This window comes from Phytophthora infestans, genomic scaffold, assembly GCF_000142945.1.
Source record: "Phytophthora infestans T30-4 supercont1.2 genomic scaffold, whole genome shotgun sequence".
In the NCBI taxonomy this organism is placed as follows: Eukaryota; Oomycota; class Peronosporomycetes; order Peronosporales; family Peronosporaceae; genus Phytophthora; species Phytophthora infestans.
In genome coordinates, this window is record NW_003303757.1 from 1,436,153 (window position 1) to 1,458,357 (window position 22,205).

Consider the following 22,205-nt stretch of genomic DNA (forward strand, 5'->3'; position numbering starts at 1 on the left):
ATGAGTATAGGTGTTGTGGCACAAAATCCTTCCTCTCTACCAAGTTGCCATTGCCACTACTCGTCGTCGCTACTGCTGGAATAGTCCTGAAGCAGCAATGCCGTCGCAGGATTCTTCGCCGGAGGTTTCGCCGTTGACGTAGCGTTAGTGTCGCTCTTATTACGTTTCTCCTCCGTCTTGACCTTCGCAGATTTTGCAGACATCTGACCTTCCTCTCCATCAAGCGTAGTGGTCCCCGACATGGTTCGGCTCTTTTTGGCCTGGTTTGTCTCCTTTCCACTTGACGTCGCCTGTCGTTTTTTCTTGGCCTTAACCACCACCACTGTTTTCTTCTCAGTTGGCATCGTCGACTTCTTTCCACTGCCCGAGGCAGCCACAATTATCTCCGTCTTGTGTACCTGCACCTTGAGGGCGTTCGAGCGGAAGGCCTGCAGCGCTGCGACCGCCAACGGTCAGTCTGATACTAGTAACATTCAGCACAACGCTGTCAACGCACTCACCGGCCTGGCGCTCCATTTTCTCTCTATTCCTGGTATGTTGCTCCAGAAGCGTCTGATCCACGAGGTACATACGATCCGACGGGTCCAATAGTCCGCGTCCCCCACCCAGCGCGACGTTCTCCTCGTCCGTGGCCACCATTTCCCTTTCGGCCTTCGTGGACGTGTCTACAACCTCATAGATGACACGTTTGGGCGCCGACGCCTCGCCGCTCATCGCCAACCGCCTCGCCGCATCGGAGTTCTGGTTGGCGGGATGCCACGATGGCACGTCCATCAGTGAGGATTCTTTACTCCATTTATCCCATTCATTGCGTTGTTTCCACCCAACAGTCCCAAGTGGGTGGACCAACTGGATTCTGCAATTTTTCTGATATGGGCATCAAAATTAACCTGTCATCCTAAATTTTCTGAAAGGTTCAAATTTACCTGATTTAATATTTCTCCTATTTGAAAACCCTCTCGTTAAATGATACCCCGCCAGAAGCGCGCTTCTGGATTTGCTGATCTTTTGCTCGAAACCGAAGCTCATTTGGCATTCCGCTAAGCCTCGCCATGAAGCTTTCTTCGTTTTTGGTGTCCACAGCACTCTGCATCATCTCTGTGGCCGCTGAGTCCCCCGTGCAGCTCAATGGTTGGTACCCGTGTACGCAGGACTCACTGCAAGCAGATGAGTTAAATAAAGGCAACCCAGACCAGTACTACATGGAGACAACGAATGATTCGAGTACGCGACGTAGAGCTACCGCCGAAGTGGAGCAGACTCAGGCACCCTCACTACCGTTTCTTCAACAGTCGTTTGACCGTCTATTCGCTCAGCATAGCGATTGGAAGAAGCAGCAGCACCAGCGAACGCGACATCACCACAACACTCGTGGTAAAGCTGCAGAGGATGCAATGCCCAGCATCCCACAATACGAGTGCGCAGAGTTTCGTGTACCTCTGTGCTATGACGGAGTGTGTGAAAGCGACAACACCATCGATGTGTTCGTTAAGCGTGTGAAGGCGACGAGTGCGGCTGAGGGACAGAAAGGGAAGGCGCTGTGGGTACTGCAAGGAGGACCTGGGGCGTCCTCCACCGGAGTGGAAGGACTAATGAACACAATGTACTTGGAGCTGGAGAGACAGGTCAGTGTCTATACGTTCGATCATCGAGGAACTGGTCGCAGTGCCAGACTCGAGTGTCAAGCTGCACAAGCTGGAGCGCTGGGCAGTCCTGGAGGCTCGTCTATTCGTCTAGATGAACTGCCCGCGTGTATGGATGATATCCGATTTCAGATCGACAATCAGACGGCGGCGTTCTCGGTCACCAGCGCTGCGAAGGACTTGGCTGCGATTATAAACTATGAACTCAGTGACCAGGACGTCTTCGTGTATGGGCTCAGCTACGGCACATATCTGGTCGAGAGACTCGTGCACTTTGCACCAGCGAGTGTGAAGGGGTTCTCTATCGACGGTATTGTATCCGAGAGTGGAGACACAGTGGAGAAGCGCTCAACGTTCTCCAACTGGGACCACGATGTCGGTGTCGTTGGAGATCGATTCCTTGCTGCCTGTTTAGCAGAAGACTTCTGCAAGAGCAAGTTTCCAGGCGTTACGGATCTAGCTGCGTTCGTCCACGAGCTCTATGATACGCTGGATGCTGCTGTAGCTGATGACAAGAAAGGCACAAACGCCTGTGCTGATGCGTTGGCGAAGAACGGCATGAAACCTTCCTACTTACTACGTTCCACTTTTGGAGAATATCTCATGTCCGACCGAATGCGGATCGCTATCCCTGCTGTGATCTACCGTGCGTCTCGCTGTACAGACCAAGATGCTGATGCTCTGGGGTACTTTGCCGAAGGAGTTGCGTACTCGGAAGACGACGGTGGATTCGGAGACTCGGAGCCGGAGACGCTGCTTTTTGAGTCGGATATGCTCTACTACTTGATCGTGTTTTCAGAGATGTGGGAAACCCCCACTCCCGACAAGGCGACGTTGATTAAATGGTATGAAAACTCTACGATGGCGTCGGACAACTACTTGTCACTCCCGTACTACTGCTTGTTCACTGGAAGCCGTGAACATGCGTGCCAGGAGCTCATTCACCTCCCTATTGCTCGACCTCTGGTATACGAGCGTGATGAGTATTGGAACAAGACAGGAGAACTTCCTGACGGCGTCACAGCGCTGCTCATGACGGGTGGAATGGATCTGCAGACCCGTCGTATGTATGGGGAACTGGAGTATAAATCAATGAGCGGCGAACGCATGCTTGTGAACTTTGATGACGCGGGACATTGCACGACATTCACCACACCGATGAACAGTGGTAGTACCACCTGCGGCGTCCGGATACTGACATCCTACGTAAAGGAAAATGGTGTACTAAAGAACGTGGACACAAGCTGCATGGATGACCTAAAGCCCATGAAATTCTCGGAAAATGTCGTGGGTGCGCAAGAACTGTTTGGTACCAGCGATCTGTACGAGAGCTCGGGCTCAGATTGGTAGAGCAAGAGTTGCAGCGTGAGTGTAATTGCATGTAGGTACCCAATAGAATTGATCTACTTCGCAAGATGTGTCGATAACGTGTTAATCTTGCAGAGTGGGTACAGTAATTAAAGTAACTTACCCTTTACAAATTGACGCGTTATACATGTAGAAATAGTGTTTCACTTGACTGTAAAAGGTGCAGATCGCTTACAGCTGTAAGACACCATTTTCCAAAACCTACTGCTACTGTGGGTTTTTAATGCAACATTTACACCGGGGTAAGCTGTCTGCGCACTATGAAAGACGTAAGAAATCTCGAAAGTTCAAGTTGTGCTCAAACAATTTTTCCATACATCTCTTTAAATCTTTCATTCCTCGATCGTAATTAGCACTTGCAGCTCGTCAGGGGATCCTTGGCTACTCAGACGCAGCTCGCGCATCGCCTCACACGTGATGGCCCCGAGAATGACTAGACCCACTACCACTAGAAGGATTACTTCACTCAGAGACCACGGAACACCGACACCATTCCCGCCAGCCTCGGGGTGGTGCAGTTCCTCTCGAGTTGCAGTTGCTTCTTGTTGTTCATCCGTATTCGTTTGCACAATATCTTGATCCCAGTCCTTCAGGCACTTGGTGGTCGCTAGATGAGAGAGCCATTTTGCTGCTGGGCGAGGAATGGGAGCCAGCTCTAGCGATGAATTCTGGGTATAATTTACATAATGCAACCCGAAACGAGATTTGTATGACCCCCACTCGAAGTTGTCGAGGAACGACCACGCCATGTAGCCAATGACTGGGATTCTTTCTTCCGCGACAGCTTTGTAGACTTGTTCGACGTAAGCTTGGAAATACCAGAGCTGCGTCCTATTGTCCACTTGATCATCCCCACACCACCCGTTTCCCGTCAGTAGTATCTCTGCTGTCGAGTCCTTGGCATGTAGCCACTTGATGGTGGCTAAATAGCCATCTGGGTATCCAGAAAGCCACGAGCACTCCGGGCTTACAGGTACCCGTGACCCGTTCGGAGCTCGTGTATCGTCAATTCCCCTGTCACGAGCATGACCGAGTGGGAGATCATCGCAGGAGATTTCTGAGCGTTCCGAGTTGCAGTCGGTCACAACACGCGAGTAGTAGTGGTTAAGCATCAACACATCGTACGATCCCTTGACTAGCGCAGCTTCCTCGGTGGTAAATCTTGGTAGTCGCTCTCCAATGTGCTCACGCATTGTCTCCGGATAATCTCCAGTCACAAGAGGCATCAGAAACCAGCCGAGATCAAACTGCATCTTACGCTCCGCGGCGGCCACGTCCAGAGCATTGAATTCGTCCACGGGGTAACCATACTCCGCATTAAGCACGATACCAATGCGTGCACCGATATGTACCACCTTGTGTTCGTCTTGTTTCAACTGACGAAATAGTGCCACCGCTCGCGCGTGCGAATGCAGCACGTTATGAGCGACTGTGTATGTGTTGGTGTCCGACGGCTTCATCCCACCTGGAGCTGCATCGCACGAGCCGTAGCCGCCACTGATGAAGGTCAACGGCTCGTTGAACGTTGCCCAGTACTCGACCTTGTGTCCGTACTCGCTAAAAGCCAGCTCCGCGAAGTCCTCGAAGTGCGCCACAATATCCGGATTGAGCCATCCATTGGGCTTCAGCTGTGTCTGTAGCGTCGACGGAAGGTCGAAATGGTAAAGAGTGACAATAGCCTGTAACCCTTTCGCATGTAGATCGTCAAGTAGAGTATGATAGAACGCGATCCCTTGCGGGTTGGGCACCATCTTCCTGCTCTCGGTCTCCCAGTGCATAGCTCTTGACCAGGAGATGGAGAATCGAAAGGATGACAGCCCCATGTCACTCATCCGCTGGACGTCCTCATGGTAGCGGTGAAAAAAGTCGTCGGTCGTGTCGGCGCACTCGAGACCTGGCTGAGAGCGGCAATAGTCGTCCCAGATGCTCGGTTCACGACCGGAGGCATTCCAGGCACCCTCCACTTGGAACGCGGAGGTTGCGGTGCCGAACAGGAAGTCGTCAGGGAAACAGCGCGTCTCGGCGACAGCTGCTGCCAAAGTGTTATAGCTCAAAAGCCCCAGACATAACTTGATGAGGCTGGAGACACGGAGAAACTGCATGGAAGCAGTGACGCCGAAGCGTAAAGTTGGAGAATGACCGCCCGAGTTGTTTCAACACCACCTTCACATCCTGATTACCGGACGGTTGGTTTTTTTCATGTGGACCACAAAAACGTCAATGTTATTGAAGATATTGAAGTTCGAGGATGTATTGTGGACACTGTTGTCGATTATTGGAGGACGTTTAACAAGCAGCCACGTCCTAGATCATAGTGTTGGCTTGCAAAAGCGGGTCGGTCTCGCGAGGAAAACGACGCGCATTGGGTGAGGAGAGCTGCACCATGATGTTGCGGCCGACGGCGGCCATCGCAACGAGGGCCACGACGGCGAGAACGCCAATGACGCCGAGCATCCAGCGCGAGAAGCTCTGCTCGGTGACGCTCTGCAGTTTTTCTTGCGTGGTCGGATGATCGTACGTCCATCCATTGAGGCACCTGGTCTTGGCGACGTGGCTGAACCACTTGGCAGCAGGACGCGGGATACGCTCGAGTCCCGTCGACTTCGGTTCGTACACTTCGTCCTGGTCGCCCGTGTTGGACGAGAAGTTGACGTAGTACAGTCCAAATCGAGGCGAGAATGACCCCCACTCGTAGTTGTCGAGGAATGACCAAGCTGTGTAGCCGATGATCGGGATCTTGTCCTCGACCAATCCCTTGTAGACCTGGGCGACGTACTCCTGCATGTACCACAACTGGTTTAAGTTCTCGACCTCCTCGTTGCCACACCAACCGTTCTCCGTGAGTAAAATGTCGGCCGTCGGGTCTACAGCGTGTAGCCACTTGATCGCCTTCAGGTATCCGGGTGGGTAAGCCGTGAACCAACCGCAGTTGAGCTTGCCGTGCCGGTTTTTGCTCGAGCGACGAGAACCTGGTAGTTCGTTCGAGTGGGAGATGTCAACGCCCAGGTCACGTTCCCAGCCTTTGCCCAGCTTCTTGCATGATGACTTGGACTTGGATGACACTCCGCAGTCGGTCACGAGCTTCGACGAGTAGTGGTTGAGCATGTGGAGGTCGTACGATCCCTTCAATAGCGCCGTCTCCTCAGTTGTGAATCTCGGCAAGCGATCGCCCACTCGTTCCCGCATGATTGCCGGATAGTCTCCAGTAACCAGAGGTGAGAGGAACCAGCCCAGTTCGAACTGCATCTTCCTTTCCGCTGCAGCGACGTCCAATGGGTTTTTCTCGTCGAGCGGATAGGCAGCATCTGAGTTCAATGTGATGCCGATACGAGCCTTTTGGTGGAGAGCGGATGGTGTACTCGCCTTCAAGTCTCGGAAGGCTTTGACAGCAGCTGCATGTGAACGAAGCACGTTGTGAGCCACAATGTATGCAAAAGTGTCGGACTTTTTCAGCCCTGGAGCTCCTGCACCGCTAGCGTAGCCAGCAGTAGTGAACGTCAGTGGCTCGTTGAATGTCGTCCACATGTTCACTTTGTCTCCCAGTTCGTAGAACATAAGCGTCGCGAATTCTACGTAGTGGTCGACGATGTCTGCGTTCAGCCAGCCTTGAGGAGAGAGCTCCGTGTGTAGCTCGAGCGGCAGATCCCAATGGTACAGCGTCAAGATCGGTACGATGCTGTTGGCGATGAGCTCGTCGACAAGAGCGTGGTAGAACGCAAGGCCCTGAGGGTTTGGCTGCATACGTTTGGTCTCTGGATTCCAGTTCATGGCCCTTGACCACGAGACGGAGAAGCGCGAGGACTGCAGCCCAGTGTCGACCATGAGCTTGACGTCGTCTCGGTAGCGATGGTAAAAGTCGTCAGCGACGTTGGCACACGCCACTTTCGTCTTGTGGTGCGTGCGGCAGAAATCGTCCCAGATACTTGGAGTGCGGCCGCCTTCGTTCCACGCGCCTTCAACTTGGTACGAGGCGGTGGCCGACCCAAACATGAAATCTGCTGGGAAGCAACGAGGCGCGTCATCAGCAAAGACTGTCGCGCCTGCCAACGCGGCGCTGAGCACGTGGAGAAGTCGCATCCTGTCAGTCCGAAGGAGAAGATCGCCCACTGAGAATCGGTAGCGCCTGTTCGTTTCCAAGATTTCGGAACCTGTTGAAGTTGGATTAAAAACATACGTTATTTGACATTTTGAAAAGTTCCACCGCTCTCTTACTCTCCCCTCTAAAAATTGTTGATACTGTACCGATTTACACGCGCTGAGATGTGATAAGAACGACGAGTACGGCAGCATGAAGAGAGATTTGGGTCCTGCACGCGCGTGCGAATGTTGGGAGACTTGTCAGCTTGTCGTCTTATCTTGCATAGCCAGCCAAAAAATTCTGATTGTTTTAAAAACGTCGCAATATATGAGTGCTAAATGAAATGGACCAGTGCTGGCAGTGAGAATAAAAACGTTTTATAAAAAACGTGCATTTACAGTTTAGACGATGTTCGTTCAAGGGTACATTGTACCTAATTTGTGTGTGCTGTCAGAACTAAAGCGTACCTCAGCATCTCAAGTAGTGGTCCCTCTGATACATGTATTACCTTCCACGTTAAAGTCGAGTTCCGACGATTGCGGAGATAAATGTTGCCAAACCATAAATTGTGCTTCCTATTGAATTTCTTGTTGAGTCGAATGGCTTAATAGCCTAGCAACTTGTCATCTTTGACCGTTCTAGCCACATTTTCATTTCATTTTTACGCAAGATGACGCATCAAACAGTGCAATGTAAGCTGCGCCATGGGCATGAGCTAGATGACATATTGCTCTGGTTGGCAGTCTGATACGTCCAGTGCGATCCGGTAGAAGACGTGGTGCCAGTCGTGTTCGTTGATTCACCAGATCCAGTCGTCACCGTCGTCGTCGTAGCTCCGGATCCAGTCGTTGTTGTCTAGATCAAGCCACCAGACCCAGTCGTGGTGGTCTACCGGATCCAGTGGTGGTCGTCTCAATGGTACCGCCCGATTTAGTTGTGGGAATCATCTCGCCGTTCGAGCCGGTCCCCATCACCGTGGACCCATCTTTCAAAGTGTTTCCGGTCTCCAACGTCCGTTTCAGTCGAGCTCGATCAAAGATCCGGCGAGTCATACGAGCCCTCCAACAGAGTGTCAGACGCGTTGGGCGTCGTCGTGGTGGTGGTGGTCGTGCTGCTCGTGGTCGTGACAGCCGACAAGAACCTGGAGCTCTGTACCGTGCTGCTCGTCACGTTGGACGTCAAGTATCCAGTGTCCACAACCCTGGTGGACGTCTCATCTTCGCTCGATCCACTCGTCGCCGACGAGTGGATCGAGCGAAGAGTCGTCGGGGTGATGGGGGTGATCCCGGAGACTGCTGCGTCGACTCTGGCCTCGACTGGGCCTTCTGGATGTACGAGCTGCGGGTGTACGTCACATTATGGGTAGTCACGCGCTTGTACAATGTGCGGATGGTACGGACGACCGTCGATCTCGTAAACGTCAGGCTTGAAGCCGAGTAGAATGTGGAGCGCACAGCTATCTACAGCAGACCCGAGCGCACAAGATTTAGACGCTGAGCACTCGACACGGTTCATGATGAGGATCTTGTCCGCTACGAACATGGACATGAAGCTGGTGAGCCCGTAGACACTGTCGAGCGTGTAGCACTCCAGCAGCTTCATCTGCTTCGCCACCAGAACCACGTTGCCTTCCAAACGGATGTACAGGCTGTTGCACTTCATGAAAACCGCAGGAGAATTTGCCGACGGGGGACCAGTTACTTGAGTGGTAGATAGAAAATCTGAAAGTGAATTGAAAGTCGTTAGCTTCTTTCTAGCGCTGCTACTTCTCGCAGTCTACTTCAAAAGCCCAGCTGTATAATTATACAGGTCATACTACATCTTTTGTTTTCAGTGCTGGCACGATTGCGAGTCCAGCCACAGGAGAACGTCGACTTGATTGGCTCATTCGTTCCCAGCCACACCGAAGTCCTTGTCGCTTACCGTCGTAGCTTGTTGGTGCTTGATTCCGATGTCCAGTGCTTCAAGCCACACGATCACCATCTCCAGCTCGTGGAGAGTGGCTAGCTTTTGCCAAAGCCAACAGCCTCTCTCAAATGCAGTCCCAAATTCACGATGTGCTGATGTAGACGTAGACGCTCGAATACAACTCGCTGCAGCGGCTTGGTGAAGATGTCAGCAAGCTGCTCTTGGGTCAGACAGTAATTTATGTAAATATCTCCTTGACGAATGACGTCCCTGATGAAGTGATATCTGATGTCGATATGTTTGCTACGGGGACTTGACATCTCATTTGCCATCGCCTTGATGGCCGATTGGTTGTCAACCTTCAGCAGGACGGAATTTGCTGGCGCCCACAGTCGAACTTCGGCCAGACGTTGCCTGACCCATACAACGTCCTTTGCTGCCATTGCAGCGGCTACGTCCTCGGTTTCCATGGTCGATAAAGCCACCGATGTCTGCTTCCTCGATGACCAGGCAATAATCATGCCGTTAATCACCACAGCGGCACCAGAAACGGATTTCGCGTTTGAAGAATCACCGGCCCAGTCCGCATCGCTGTAGATAGTCACTTGGAGCTTGGTGCCAATGCCTTGACCGTACTTGTAGAGACGTCCAAATGATGTAGTCCCTTTCAAATAATGAAGCACTCGCTTCACACCTTGCCAGTGACTCTGGCGCGGACGAGCGACGAAACGACCCAAGTAGATTACATCAGTCGTAATATTCGGAAGAGTGCAGTTTGAGATCCAAAGCAGCGACCCAATTGCCTTCCTCATAATGGTAGATTTGTCCATTATCGAGTCGTCGTCAAAAGCCTTGGAGTGATCATCAGGGGTCCGAACGGATTTGCATTCTGCCATGCTCATGCCGTGAAGCAGTGATTCGATCGTGTCGTGCTGGTGCAGCAGGATCCCGTCGTTCCCATGCTCAATAGTGATCCCCAGGCACTTGTTCACGACGCCCATGTCCTTAATGTCGAACTTCTTCCCCAGTTCCCGCATTGCCCAGTCGCTGTCTGTTTCCTCCTCGCTGATGATAATCACATCGTCGACGTACAATCCGAGTAGGGAAAGTCTGCCATTTTGGCGACGGAAGTAGAGACACGGATCCATCTTTCTCCTACTAAATCCGAGTGACAGCAGGAACGCGTTGACCTCTTTGTTCCAGAGAAGACCGCTCTGTTTCGGACCGTAGAGCGACTTGAGTAGAAGCCATGTCGTGTACTTGTCTTCAGTGGTACGGGGGGGGGAGGGGGCATCAGTAGCGGGCGATCCAGAGCCGCCTTGACGTAGGCGTTAGGCATGTCGCCCTGGCGCAGTTTCTTCCGCCAAGCTGCAGCCAATGCCACCAGTAGTCGTATACTGGTGATTTTAAGCACTGGTGAATTTATCTCATCGAAGTCGATTCCGCAGCGCTGCGTGAAGCCTCGTGCCATAACACGAGCTTTGAAACGCTCTAGCTCACCCCTGCTGCTGAACTTGATGCGGATACCCACTTCGACGAAATTATCTTCGCTCCGGCTGGGGTTTGCACTACTTCCTATGTGCAATTTGCTTGGAGACCAGACAGCTCCTTCTCGATCCTTTCATTCTGGCCACTCGGGTGTCTTCTTGGCTTCAGTGATGTTTCGCAGCGTCCCCATGGCTGTAGTAAGTAGAAGCGTGGCAGGTCGTGCTACGGCAGCGATCTGCATCCGAGGCAGGGAGAAATCTGCGGTTTTTATCTTCTCCCGAGAGTCAAAAACACGGCGAATCGCTGCAGCACTGATGGGATGACCAGCATACTCGCCGTCACCACTCTCACTGGAACTGCTGCTGAATTCTTCTTGCTTTTGTTTCTGCTTTTGCCAACACCATTCCAGTTCTGGTTGTACGATCCGGTGGTGCTGCCTACTTGAGTTCGGGCGCGCTATCAGCAGGTAGAGCAGGTGCTTCGATCCTAGACGGCTCGTTGGCGGGAGTTTCACTGGAAGAACCTTCCGTAGAGCTGTTCTGTGAGTATTTTTCCCCGTGCAGCTGATCCAAAACGTCTTGGGTCTCTGTCGTCGACAACTCCAACTTGTCCACGTTCTGAATGTCTGCACTCACGATTATCTTCTTCGTGCGAGTAAAGAAAACTCGCTAGCCCTTTTGTTGATCGCTGATCCCGATGATAATCCCCTTTTCAGCTCGTTTCTTCAGGGAGGCACCCGTCTTGGGCACCACGTGGACTGTGCAGCGGGAGCCGATTCTCAAAATCTGCCCGACATTCGGCGGCCCATCCATGAGAACATCCATCTGGGCTTTGTGGTCTGCATTTGCTTTGGTTGGAACGTGGTTTCTGATGTAAGATGCGTATCTTGCTGCATCTCCCCAGTAGCGTTCTGGCAATTTTGAAGCCCACAGCATAGCGCGCCCAGCGTTCATGATCGTGCGATGCATCCTCTTCACTTTTCCGTTCGAGGCGGAGTTGTCTGCTAGCGACGACTGCTGGCGAATACCATGACGCTTCAATTGGTATTTTCGGCAACCAATGAGCGCAGCGATGACGAGCAACATCTTCATGGATTCCATGTTGCAGTCGCACAATGTACAGTACATGCACATGTAGTCCAGCGTCCTTCAGTGTGGCTCCCTATTAAGATAAGTTTATGATGCATTCGAAAGTGGGAGATTCGCTACTATCATAGCCAGCCCAAGCAAGATACAGCCCCAAGTAGTGCACCGTTTGTCCTTGCGCCTTGTTAATCGTCATCGCAAAGGCCGGTTGGACAGGAAACTGCTTGCGTCTCAAATGAAACGGAAAGCTCCGAATGTCTCCGTCACTGATGAAAACAATGCGGGGAATCAACACATGTTGCCCTTGTCGCTCACCGGTCATGATTGTGGCGTGGATGACATGTGGCTTGAGGGCCACAATTCGAAGCCGTGTTCCGTTGCACAGCCCTAGATCAGGATTCAGGTTCCGCATCATCATGATAGGCATTCCTACCTTGAGGGTCAATTTGTGGGGAGGCATTCCACTGATATTCATCGAGTGGAGTACCTCCTGCTCGAAGAAATTGCCGTCACCATCGTCTTGTACAGAATCGGAAGACATGTATTCCCGCGCCTGTCCAGTTAATCGATCGGTCACCGCTTCATTGATGCGGTGCACGATTGCGTTCGTGGTCGTGAGGATCGTACGGTTAGCGAAATACTCATCGGTAGCAACTTCGGGGTTGTTAATCTCGCCATACATCTCGTCGATGATCCGATCCATGCCTCTTGGAATAACACCAGGACGAATTTCCTGGTCCTCATCCTCAGGCACAGGTGGATTCTCAATCAGCATATCGCGCGGGATCTTCATGTAATCGTTTCCTAGGGAAGGAGTTACATCATGCCTTCCCTCCCCGACTTGCAGCAGGAACTCGGAGAATGCAGCCATTTCCTCAGCAGTGTCTGCAGTATCAGCTGTGCGCACTCGCATGTTTTCCGTAAGACGGAACGTCTGGGAATTGGGGGCCACAGCCTAGACGACTTGAGGCAAGCGTCAATTGTCTCGACGGGTGTTCCATTCTTTAACGACCGGGGAGAATCTGGCGGAAATCTCCAGAAAGTACAACACTTTCCCTCCTAAAGGCTCGGAATCGTTGTCAAGTATGTCCCGCAGTGTTCTGTCTACTGGCCTCGAATGCGTGGCGATGGGCCATAGGTGCTTCGTCCCAAATAATTAAACTTGCATGCTTGATCAACTCCTGAATATGGGAGTTCTTCCTGATACCGCACGTCGAGTTCTCGTTCAATTTCAAAGAGATCTTGAATGTAGAATGAGCTGTCCTACCACCCATGAGCAAGAGCGAGGCAATACCGCTAGACGCCACAGCGATGGCGATTTTCCCCGAGAGTCTGACTTTGGCCAGTATGTTTCGAAGCAGTGTAGATTTTCCAGTACCACCCGGGCCATCGACAAAAAATAGTTTCTTGCCTTCCTCCGGGCATTGAACCGCTTCAATAATCTGGTCGTAAACCACCCGCTGATTTTCGTTTAGCTGATCTTCTGTGTTTACAATCGCCTCCAAAGCTGACGCGTCGTATCCAGTGAGCTCACGTCGTAGTAATCCATTCTGTCGAAGCGCTTCACGAATCAATGTTGGGAACGACCCCAACTGAGGAAGTTCGTCGAAGTCAGCTACCGCATACCCACTCGCTTGAAGTAGTTCTTGAATGCTCATCAGCGTTTCAAATTCGATCAACGCCGACTTGAAGGGGTCCATCAAAGCCTGATGTTTGCGTGCGAAGTCTTGGGAAAGATCCGCGAAGAACCGATCCCATAGAGCACCAACATTTGCTGGAGCTGAATACACCAGAATGGTGACGAAGAGCTGGCGTAGTTGATACGGCATTTGGAAGTCAGCCGCTTCCCTCAAACACGAAACCCACTCGTTGTCATTCTCCAAGTAGCCAGCCTCCCGCGCCGCAATTTGGAATGTTGGGCAGACAATCCCGTTAACCGTTCTTAAGTCTTCAAACGACGTTGGGCCTCTACGCTGACAGAGTAGTAGCCGAAGATAGAACCGCTCCATATCTCGAGGAGACACGTGAATCATGCGACCAACGGCAGCTTGATACTGTTTCCGGCGAACCCACCTTTTCGGTTGCCCTTTCTCCGGCGCTTTCCAGCAGAACTCTTTAGGGATGTCCTGATACAACATCGTCCTGGCAATATGATTCTCGGGCACGACACTCGTACACAACTCAAAGAATCTGGTCAGCATCGTGTGACTACCACGTTCCAAAACCGCCTCCGGGTTTTCCATTTCGCGAAAGCAAATCGTCTGGCCTGACTCGAGATGAACCGTTAGCTGAGTAACCGCATGGGTTTTTCCCTGAATCGTGAAATCGAGGAGGCGCATGCAAGCTTCCACCGGAGAAATGTAACGGGCACTCAAGAAACGTAGAATCTCATTTGGTTCTCGACGCGCACTCTGCTGCCCTCCTCGGACTTCTTCCACAGTGAGTATAGCCATGTCGGGTCCTTTGTACACATACTTGTACAGGTATTTAACCGCAGTTATATCCGTGCACACTTCCACATTGATGTGGCAGTTGTACTTCTGGGATAAGTACGGGTTGTACGGTACAACCCACTGGTTGATCGTAGCATTGTCATATTCTCTGCCTTTGAACTTTAGAACACCTTCTTGCCGTCGACGTCGTCTGTACACTGGATATCCATTGGCATTGGCTTGTGTAACTTCTGCTAAGGGCTTCGGATATCCTTTGGTGCACTTGCCGTCCTTCATACACGCGCAGGAAGGGTTTGCAGGCCCGCATGGACCATGGAGCATGCATGACATGACCGTCTCATACAGCTGAGGGTTTGTATCCTTATCTGGGATCTCAGCGCATACCATCTTGTCTACGATCTCGCGGGTTCGAGGTTTGTCTTCGTCAGCCAAAATAATCAGAACGTGAGCGTGGGGGAGCCCTCGTTTTTGAAACTCGACAACGTAAATCCGCGCGCGCACTCGCCTCAGAACGCCTTGGTTTAAATCGTCAAGCGTCGCTTGTAGTTTCTGCTGCCACACGCGAGCCACGATGTCTGGTCGATCTTGAGCTGTCTGGATATTGGAAGGTATCGCTTCAAGAATCTCGTCCCATTTGGGGTTGCACGTTTCCGTCAGGAAGACGTCGGGCCGTCCATACTCCCAAACAATTGCCATCGAATCTTGATACGACTTGTACATGGACCGCGGGCTACCCAGGTGTGAAGCCGGTAGTATGATACGCTTGCCAACCTGGTTAAGAAAGTGGGTAGGTCGTCCTCTGCCGCCTCCGTCCCGGTCTGGGTGCACCAATCTGTTCTGGGCCCGGTCATATTCCGACAGCAGTACTTCTCCTTCCGCCAGAGCCAAAGTATCTTCGCTGAGCAAAGCGTCTTGAACACCCCTGTATTGATCGGCGCGTAGTGTTTTCTGATTGTCGGCCACCCAGCGAAGCTGTTCTTGCTCACATTTTGCACGCTGATCTACACACCACTGCTGAAATAGACGCCCACCTTGGTGGAGAGCGGACTGATCATCCGCTTTCTAGTGGAGGCGGAACGCGACGTGTTCACGAAGCGACATCGCCTTCTTGTTTCGATACTCAGCACCATTCGCGAACTCGTCTGTGTAGGTCCAGCCCTTCTCTCCATATGGAAGGAGAAGCGGGTATTGGAGTGGATCGTAATCGGCGTGAGTCTCGTACAAACGTATCAGTCTTTGATCGCGTGTAAAGAGTAGTAGATCCCGAGGCTGAGCCAGGTTGCCATCCTCAATGAGAGTCGCAGCCACTTCAGACACAGTGGGGCGGTTATGTGTCCTCGGTCGCGAGGAGTTGTCATGCAGACGGAACACCAAGTCTACTGGAGCCTCCGTGTTGTGTTGGCGCACTTGTTGCCCAAAGTGGAGGAACCGTTGCGCTAATGGGTTGTGCTCTGCCATCATTTTCTCGATGTCTAGTAGTGCAACACGATCCAGATCCGCGAATATACCAAGACGTCGCTCCGCGCGGCGTTGCATGTCTGGATCCACACTGTAGATCTGCGCAAACTTCGGAGATACCCGTGCGCCTGTCCGACGGTCTATGTGGGGAAGGAGGGACCCTAGGTAGTGCCCCATAGCCCCTTGAATGCGATATGTGTACACCCCATGTGTACCTGCAACGCTCTCGTCTTGATGCACATTTTGAAACGATCGGTTTGAGCACGAAGCACCAATCGACGTAAACGCGAAGGCTTGGTTGTAAGCACGAATTTGACGGCGGAACTCGGGATCTCCGTACAGCTGAAGCAACTTCCGTGGCGCTGGGTGCAGTGGAGGTAGCTTTACCCTGCCTGCCAGACAGCATGATATCGCAGACTCGCCTGGCCACTTCCAAGCGTTGCAGATCGGACAAACCGTTGTTGCCGGGAGCTTGTACCGACCGTTCACCACGTCATTACCCGATATCATGGACGCGTCGAAGTCGTCGAGGGAAATAAGAGCATGTCCATGACGGACGCATTGGCGTCTAGTACGCACTCGCTCTAGATCTTGCTGGTGCTCTTCGGGTGTCTGCCGAGATCGGCGATCCGCTTCCTGTTGACGGTGTACCTCACGTATAGCTCCCCGTTGTTGTCCCGAAAGCTGAGCTCGCTGCTCCGCATGTTGCTGGCGATCTAGCTCGCGTTCAGCCTCCCTCTCCGGTTGGCTCATCCCTGCTCTGTGTGCTGTTTGCTGCTGTCTATTTTGCTCCCGATGTCCCTGAAGCTCTTCTCCACGCAGCCGGGCTCTTCGGGCGCGCTTACGATCAGCGTCTTTCTTCCTCGCACGATCACGCTGCGAGAGTGACATATTAGCTCGTCTTGTGCGAGCTCTCTGTGCGTCGCGTGTACGCTCGCGATCTGCCTGTGACAGCGTCCGGTTAGATCTTTTCTCGCGAGCCCGCCGCGCAGCCGAGACCGGGACATCTTCTAGAACCGTTGGTTCTGATACGACCGGCACAGTAAATAAAGCCACATCCTCGGCTCCAGCTTGATACGCCGCCTCCATTGCACCCGCAAAGCGCCGCTGATGTACCGCAGGATCGGACTCTTCCGTTTTCTCCTCCTGCTCTTCCATACGATCAGCCAGAACTTCCGTCGCTTCTGTGATATCTGTCTCGTCTTGGTGCACGCTGAGGGCCTTCAGCTCTTTGTTCAAGTCGTATCTTTTCTTTCTGCGCTTGGTCTGACGTCGTTTTCGCGCATCCTTTTCCTCTTGCATGGGTGTCGCGTGAATGCGTTCGTTCTCGCGCTGGGCCTCCTCGAGTTCCTCGCGCGTCCTCTTTCGCTTACTCCGAACCATAGTTCTGCGAACACGAAAACGTGACGCGTTAGACAATGTCTAAGTACACTGCACGTAGCAGTAGGTTTTCATAGAATAGTGTGTTGGAATACGCGTACTACCCGGGATTGCTTGCCCCCATCAAGGTTATCTCCGATCACTTATCCCACAGTCACGGGCCGTAAGGCCCGGAGCGGTTTTAGTTTGCAAATTGTGCAGTCGAATCTTCAGGGTTGGGCCCCCGGATAGTACTGTAGCTTGAGGTGCGATATCCTTTTGCCAAAAGGCGGTCGTTAATTGCAAAGGCTGGTTATTGATAGGCTATTACAGCCCCCATCCCATCTGTCGGTTAAAAGAGGCCAGTTACGGTACCCCTCCTGACCAACTGCACGCACGCAATGTGCGTGCCCATCAATAACCATTAACGACCGGCTCAACTGGTTCGCTGTCGGGTTTGCGGTCAATGGACCAGGTGCCAAATGTGCTCTCGCGCAGAGTGGGCGGTGGGATAAAGCCCCAAGAACCCAGAGGGCTCTGGAACTAAATCCCCATAGCACGGCTACCTACTTGCAGGATAAAATCCCGCAAGTTATAAGCTACCCCCTAAGCAGCCCCAGGAACCTCGGACTATCTGTGTATGTGTGTCTTGCTAGCTACTAATGCAAACTAACATGTATACACGCAGCGTACCTTGAGTAACGTGGCGTTCCGCGGCTTCCGTTTTGAAAATGGGGGCAAAATGAAATTTGAACTGTGCATTTTAAGTACGATGTGTAGACCACATATAATATGTACACCACATTTTGCAATTTTAGCGAATCGAGGCCGCCTTCGCTGCGCTCGGCAGCCAGTAGAACGCGCGTATTTGCGTTACATTTTAGAACCCTACCCTCGGACGGACTGACAGACGCACACCAGACTCCACTAGGGGGGTAAGATGTCCTTGGAAACACGCATTCCTACGTGTAGGTTAAGCACGTCGCAGCATTGGAAGCATCTTTAGGGGATTTCTTATTTGAGAATAAATAGCTCTTTCTGTTTAGCACTCAAATATTAAAAGCAACATGTATTAATATTATTAAAATGGTAAATATTATACTTCGTAATATTAAAACGATGCCGCCTTCGGATAATGGATAGTCTTGTGCAAATCTCTGTGAACCACATGAATTTATTGATGTAAATTACATAATTCCGTTTTAACCAATCGATGCCGGATTCGCCCCGCTCGGTAGCCAATGGGAAGGCTCAAAAATCTGAGCGTTTCGTGTGACGGACGGACGGACACCGTGCTAGCCTTGATACTTTAGGATGTCCTTGGAAACACCCATTCCTACGTGTAGGTTAAGCACGTCGCAGCATTGGAAGCATCTTTAGGGGATTTCTTATTTGAGAATAAATAGCTCTTTCTGTTTAGCACTCAAATATTAAAAGCAACATGTATTAATATTATTAAAATGGTAAATATTATACTTCGTAATATTAAAACGAGGCCGCCTTCGGATAATGAATAGTCTTGTGCAAATCTCTGTGAACCACATGAATTTTTTGATGTAAATTACATAATTCCGTTTTAACCAATCGATGCCGCCTTCGCTCCGCTCGGTAGCCGATGGGAAGGCTCAAAAATCTGAGCGTTTCGTGTGACGGACGGACGGACACCGTGCTAGCCTTGATACTTTAGGATGTCCTTGGAAACACGCATTCCTACGTGTAGGTTAAGCACGTCGCAGCATTGGAAGCATCTTTAGGGGATTTCTTATTTGAGAATAAATAGCTCTTTCTGTTTAGCACTCAAATATTAAAAGCAACATGTATTAATATTATTAAAATGGTAAATATTATACTTCGTAATATTAAAACGAGGCCGCCTTCGGATAATGAATAGTCTTGTGCAAATCTCTGTGAACCACATGAATTTTTTGATGTAAATTACATAATTCCGTTTTAACCAATCGATGCCGCCTTCGCTCCGCTCGGTAGCCGATGGGAAGGCTCAAAAATCTGAGCGTTTCGTGTGACGGACGGACGGACACCGTGCTAGCCTTGATACTTTAGGATGTCCTTGGAAACACGCATTCCTACGTGTAGGTTAAGCACGTCGCAGCATTGGAAGCCTCTTTAGGGGATTTCTTATTTGAGAATAAATAGCTCTTTCTGTTTAGCACTCAAATATTAAAAGCAACATGTATTAATATTATTAAAATGGTAAATATTATACTTCGTAATATTAAAACGATGCCGCCTTCGGATAATGGATAGTCTTGTGCAAATCTCTGTGAACCACAAGAATTTATTGATGTAAATTACATAATTCCGTTTTAACCAATCGATGCCGCATTCGCCCCGCTCGGTAGCCGATGGGAAGGCTAAAAAATCTGAGCGTTTCGTGTGACGGACGGACGGACACCGTGCTAGCCTTGATACTTTAGGACTAGCCGTTCATCGCCGCTACGCGGCGGAGTGGCATGGTTTGTTGGAGATGTGGTGGCCACAATTTTAAGTGCTTCGTGGTGTCGCGTGTTTTGTGTCCGTCGTTCATCCAGTAGATCTTAGCTTCGTGTACTTCACGACTTACCTTTCCGAGTCTCATCCGGCCCCGCATAATATCGTGGTTTGGGACGTTTCGGTTATCCCGTAGTACAGGCTGGATATCAGGTTCTTAACTGGTCTGCGCTGCTACGTGCTCTTCCTGGCTTCGTAGTTCCCTGCTCACCCTTGGCACACGCTGCTTAGAGGTTAAGCGCTCTCTCTTGTGGGTTCATGCTCTTTAGTACTACCTCTTTCGCGGCTGATATCTATTCCCTGTTCTCAAACGTTTACATAGGCACCGGCTTCGTGGTACATAGTATTTCATGGCCGTTGGCCTTCCATCGCCGGTGCTCTAGCCGATTTGTGCTATTCCGTGGTTTGGTGCCTCCCCGAAGTCGTGTTGTTCCGTCGCCCGGGTATCGCGCTCTCCTGGTGAGATTCCATCGACTGCGCTACGACGCTATCGAGCAATCGCGGTGTGGTAATGACATTTATGGTATGTGCTCGCGTAGTGCATCTGCGTTGCCCGTGTTATCGTGCTTTACAATGGCATCGTGCTCCACGGTGTGCAATCGTGGACACCCCCCGTGTATATCGTGGCTGGTCCGCCGTCCGTGCAATTGTGTTCTCATGTACTACTGTCCTCCGTGGATCGGTAAGCTTAAGCTGTACACTGGTATGATTTTCCGTGACTCGGTGATTTCGCGTGGCTGCGTGCTCTCCGATGGTTTAGTAGCTAGCCCAACGTCCATGCTGTCGTGTTATTTCTGGTGTCGGGGCTGTTCTGTCGTCTGTCTTATCGTCAGCTACCATAGTGTAGCTCTCCGTGGATCGGTGAGCTCCTGTTCTACCCAGGCATCGTGCTCCAAAGATTGATGATTTCTGAATTCCCGTATCTGATCTCCTGCGGGCTCAGGTTTGGTCGGTTGACTGTGCTCCATGTTTACCCGTGGTGTTGTTGGAGTGTTGTTTCTGTGCACTCTCACCGATACGTGTTCTACCGTGGCTTCGAACGTCCGTGCTCTTCCGTAGCCCGTGCTTTTCAGCATGCTGGGGTGTCTATGTATTTAGTTCCCTTCCGTGGCCCGTACGTTCCTGTCATGTTCTCTCCATCTGTTCTTTTCATGGCTGCGTGCTCTTTCATCTTTCACGCTACTTATAAAACTTCGTGGTTTGCATCGGCTAAGTCTTCTATCATCGTCCATGGCCTTCCGTGCTTCGTGTTGCTCTTCTATCCCATCGTGTACATAGTGTAGGTCGGTATTCCATCGTGTTTCGTGTCCTTGCTTAGACATGTGCATCCGCGCCAGCATAATCACAAACGCTGTTCCCATTTTGTTTGATGTACACAACGTATATTGTTTGATGTACACAACGTATATTGTTGGAAAGTTCACATAATATCTGAAGGTCGCACACTACGCGCGCAAATACAAAGGAAGATGATACTTTTTCCCGGGGGCAGTGTGAGGTGCAGGGGTGTAAGCCACGATAGTCATATTTTAAAGTTTTCACATTATTAAAAATAGTAATACAATTGTTATTTATTATTAAACGCTGATATAATTATTATGTGTACTACTACTACAAATGACTGCAAGCAAAAATATGAAATGCCTTGATAATAGTACTAAGAAAAATAAAATTGTAAGTTAAATCAGTACAGCAGTACTACGAAGCCTAAAACATCATTCTAAACTCAATAAGTACTAAAGTTTCGATTGAGGCCAAAATATAAGTCACCAGGGCCTATAAATTTTTTCTTCAGCTTCTACGACGATATAGTACGTGTTTGCTCATCGGCGCCTTTTAATTGTGCTAATTAACGCGTACACAGGCAGCGCCGTTTGCGTGAGGTGGCGAACCGCAGCTGAAAATGAGAGCAAAATGAAATTTAAACGGTGCAGTTAAGTACGATGTGCAGTCCACATACAGTAAGTACAGCACATAATATCTGTCTTAGCCAATGGGGGCCGCCTTCGCTGCGCTCGGCAGCTTTTTAGCGAATCGACGCCGCCTTCGCTGCGCTCGGCAGCCAGTAGAACGCGCGTATTTGCGTTACATTAATTAACCCTAGCCCGTGACAGACAGACGGACGGACAACACACTCCACTAGAGAGGTAAGACTAGCCGCTCGCCGCCGCTACGCGGCGGAGTGAAATGGTTTGTTGGAGATGTGATGGCCCCAAATTTAAATGCTTCTTGATGTCGCGTACTTTGTGGGCGTCGTTCACCCCAGTAGGTCTTGGCTTCGTGTTCTTAGCCACTTACCATTCCGTAGTCTCATATGGACCCGTATAAAATCGTGTTTTGGTACGCTTCCGTTCCCCCGTACGACAGGTTGAATGTCATGTTGTTCAATGGCTCGCGCTCTACCGTGTTCTGCCTGACATCGTGGCTACTGCTGACGCGTGGTCCATGCCGCTTAGTGGTTATACCTCCTTTTTAAGCTCATGCTCTTTAGTACGGCCTCTTTCGTGACTACTAACTATTCCCTGTTCTTAAACGTTTACGTGGGTTGCACCAGCTTCGTGGTACATTTCGGCCGTTGGCCTCCCATCGCCAGTACTCTAGACTAAGGGTACTATTCCGTGGATTGGTGCCTCCACGCAGTCGTGATGTTCCGTCGCCCGTGTATCGTGATCTCCTGATGAAGTGTCATCGACCGCGGTATCACGCTATCGTGCAATCGAGGTGTGGTTATGCTGTCTATGGTATTGTGCACGCGTAGTGCATCTGCGTTGCCCGTGTTATCGTGCTCTGCGATGCCATCTTGCTCCAAAGAGTGTGTAATCGTGGTCATACCAAGCCCACCCCCTGTGCATCTGGT

At 51.0% G+C, this 22,205-nt stretch overlaps 4 protein-coding genes across 4 annotated transcripts; 1 reads left to right on the top strand and 3 right to left on the bottom strand.

Annotated features, from left to right (window-relative positions):
• Window positions 1-56: 56 nt before the first annotated feature.
• On the bottom strand, window positions 57-784 carry PITG_01428 (uncharacterized protein; the record flags this gene model as incomplete). Its single annotated transcript, XM_002908048.1, has 2 exons — window positions 57-436; window positions 501-784. The coding sequence occupies 2 exons, from the start codon at window positions 712-714 to the stop codon at window positions 57-59; spliced, it is 594 nt and encodes a 197-aa protein (XP_002908094.1).
• A 268-nt stretch (window positions 785-1,052) lies between these two features.
• PITG_01429 (serine protease family S33, putative) lies at window positions 1,053-2,993 on the top strand (the record flags this gene model as incomplete). Its single annotated transcript, XM_002908049.1, has 1 exon — window positions 1,053-2,993. One exon carries the CDS (start codon window positions 1,053-1,055, stop codon window positions 2,991-2,993), a length of 1,941 nt encoding a protein of 646 aa, XP_002908095.1.
• Window positions 2,994-3,343: 350 nt separating this feature from the next.
• On the bottom strand, window positions 3,344-5,113 carry PITG_01430 (glycoside hydrolase, putative; the record flags this gene model as incomplete). The annotated part of the gene is made up of 1 exon (XM_002908050.1): window positions 3,344-5,113. One exon carries the CDS (start codon window positions 5,111-5,113, stop codon window positions 3,344-3,346), a length of 1,770 nt encoding a protein of 589 aa, XP_002908096.1.
• Window positions 5,114-5,315: 202 nt separating this feature from the next.
• On the bottom strand, window positions 5,316-7,564 carry PITG_01431 (glycoside hydrolase, putative; the record flags this gene model as incomplete). Its single annotated transcript, XM_002908051.1, has 2 exons — window positions 5,316-7,065; window positions 7,557-7,564. 2 exons carry the CDS (start codon window positions 7,562-7,564, stop codon window positions 5,316-5,318), a joined length of 1,758 nt encoding a protein of 585 aa, XP_002908097.1.
• Between the last annotated feature and the right edge of the window lie 14,641 nt (window positions 7,565-22,205).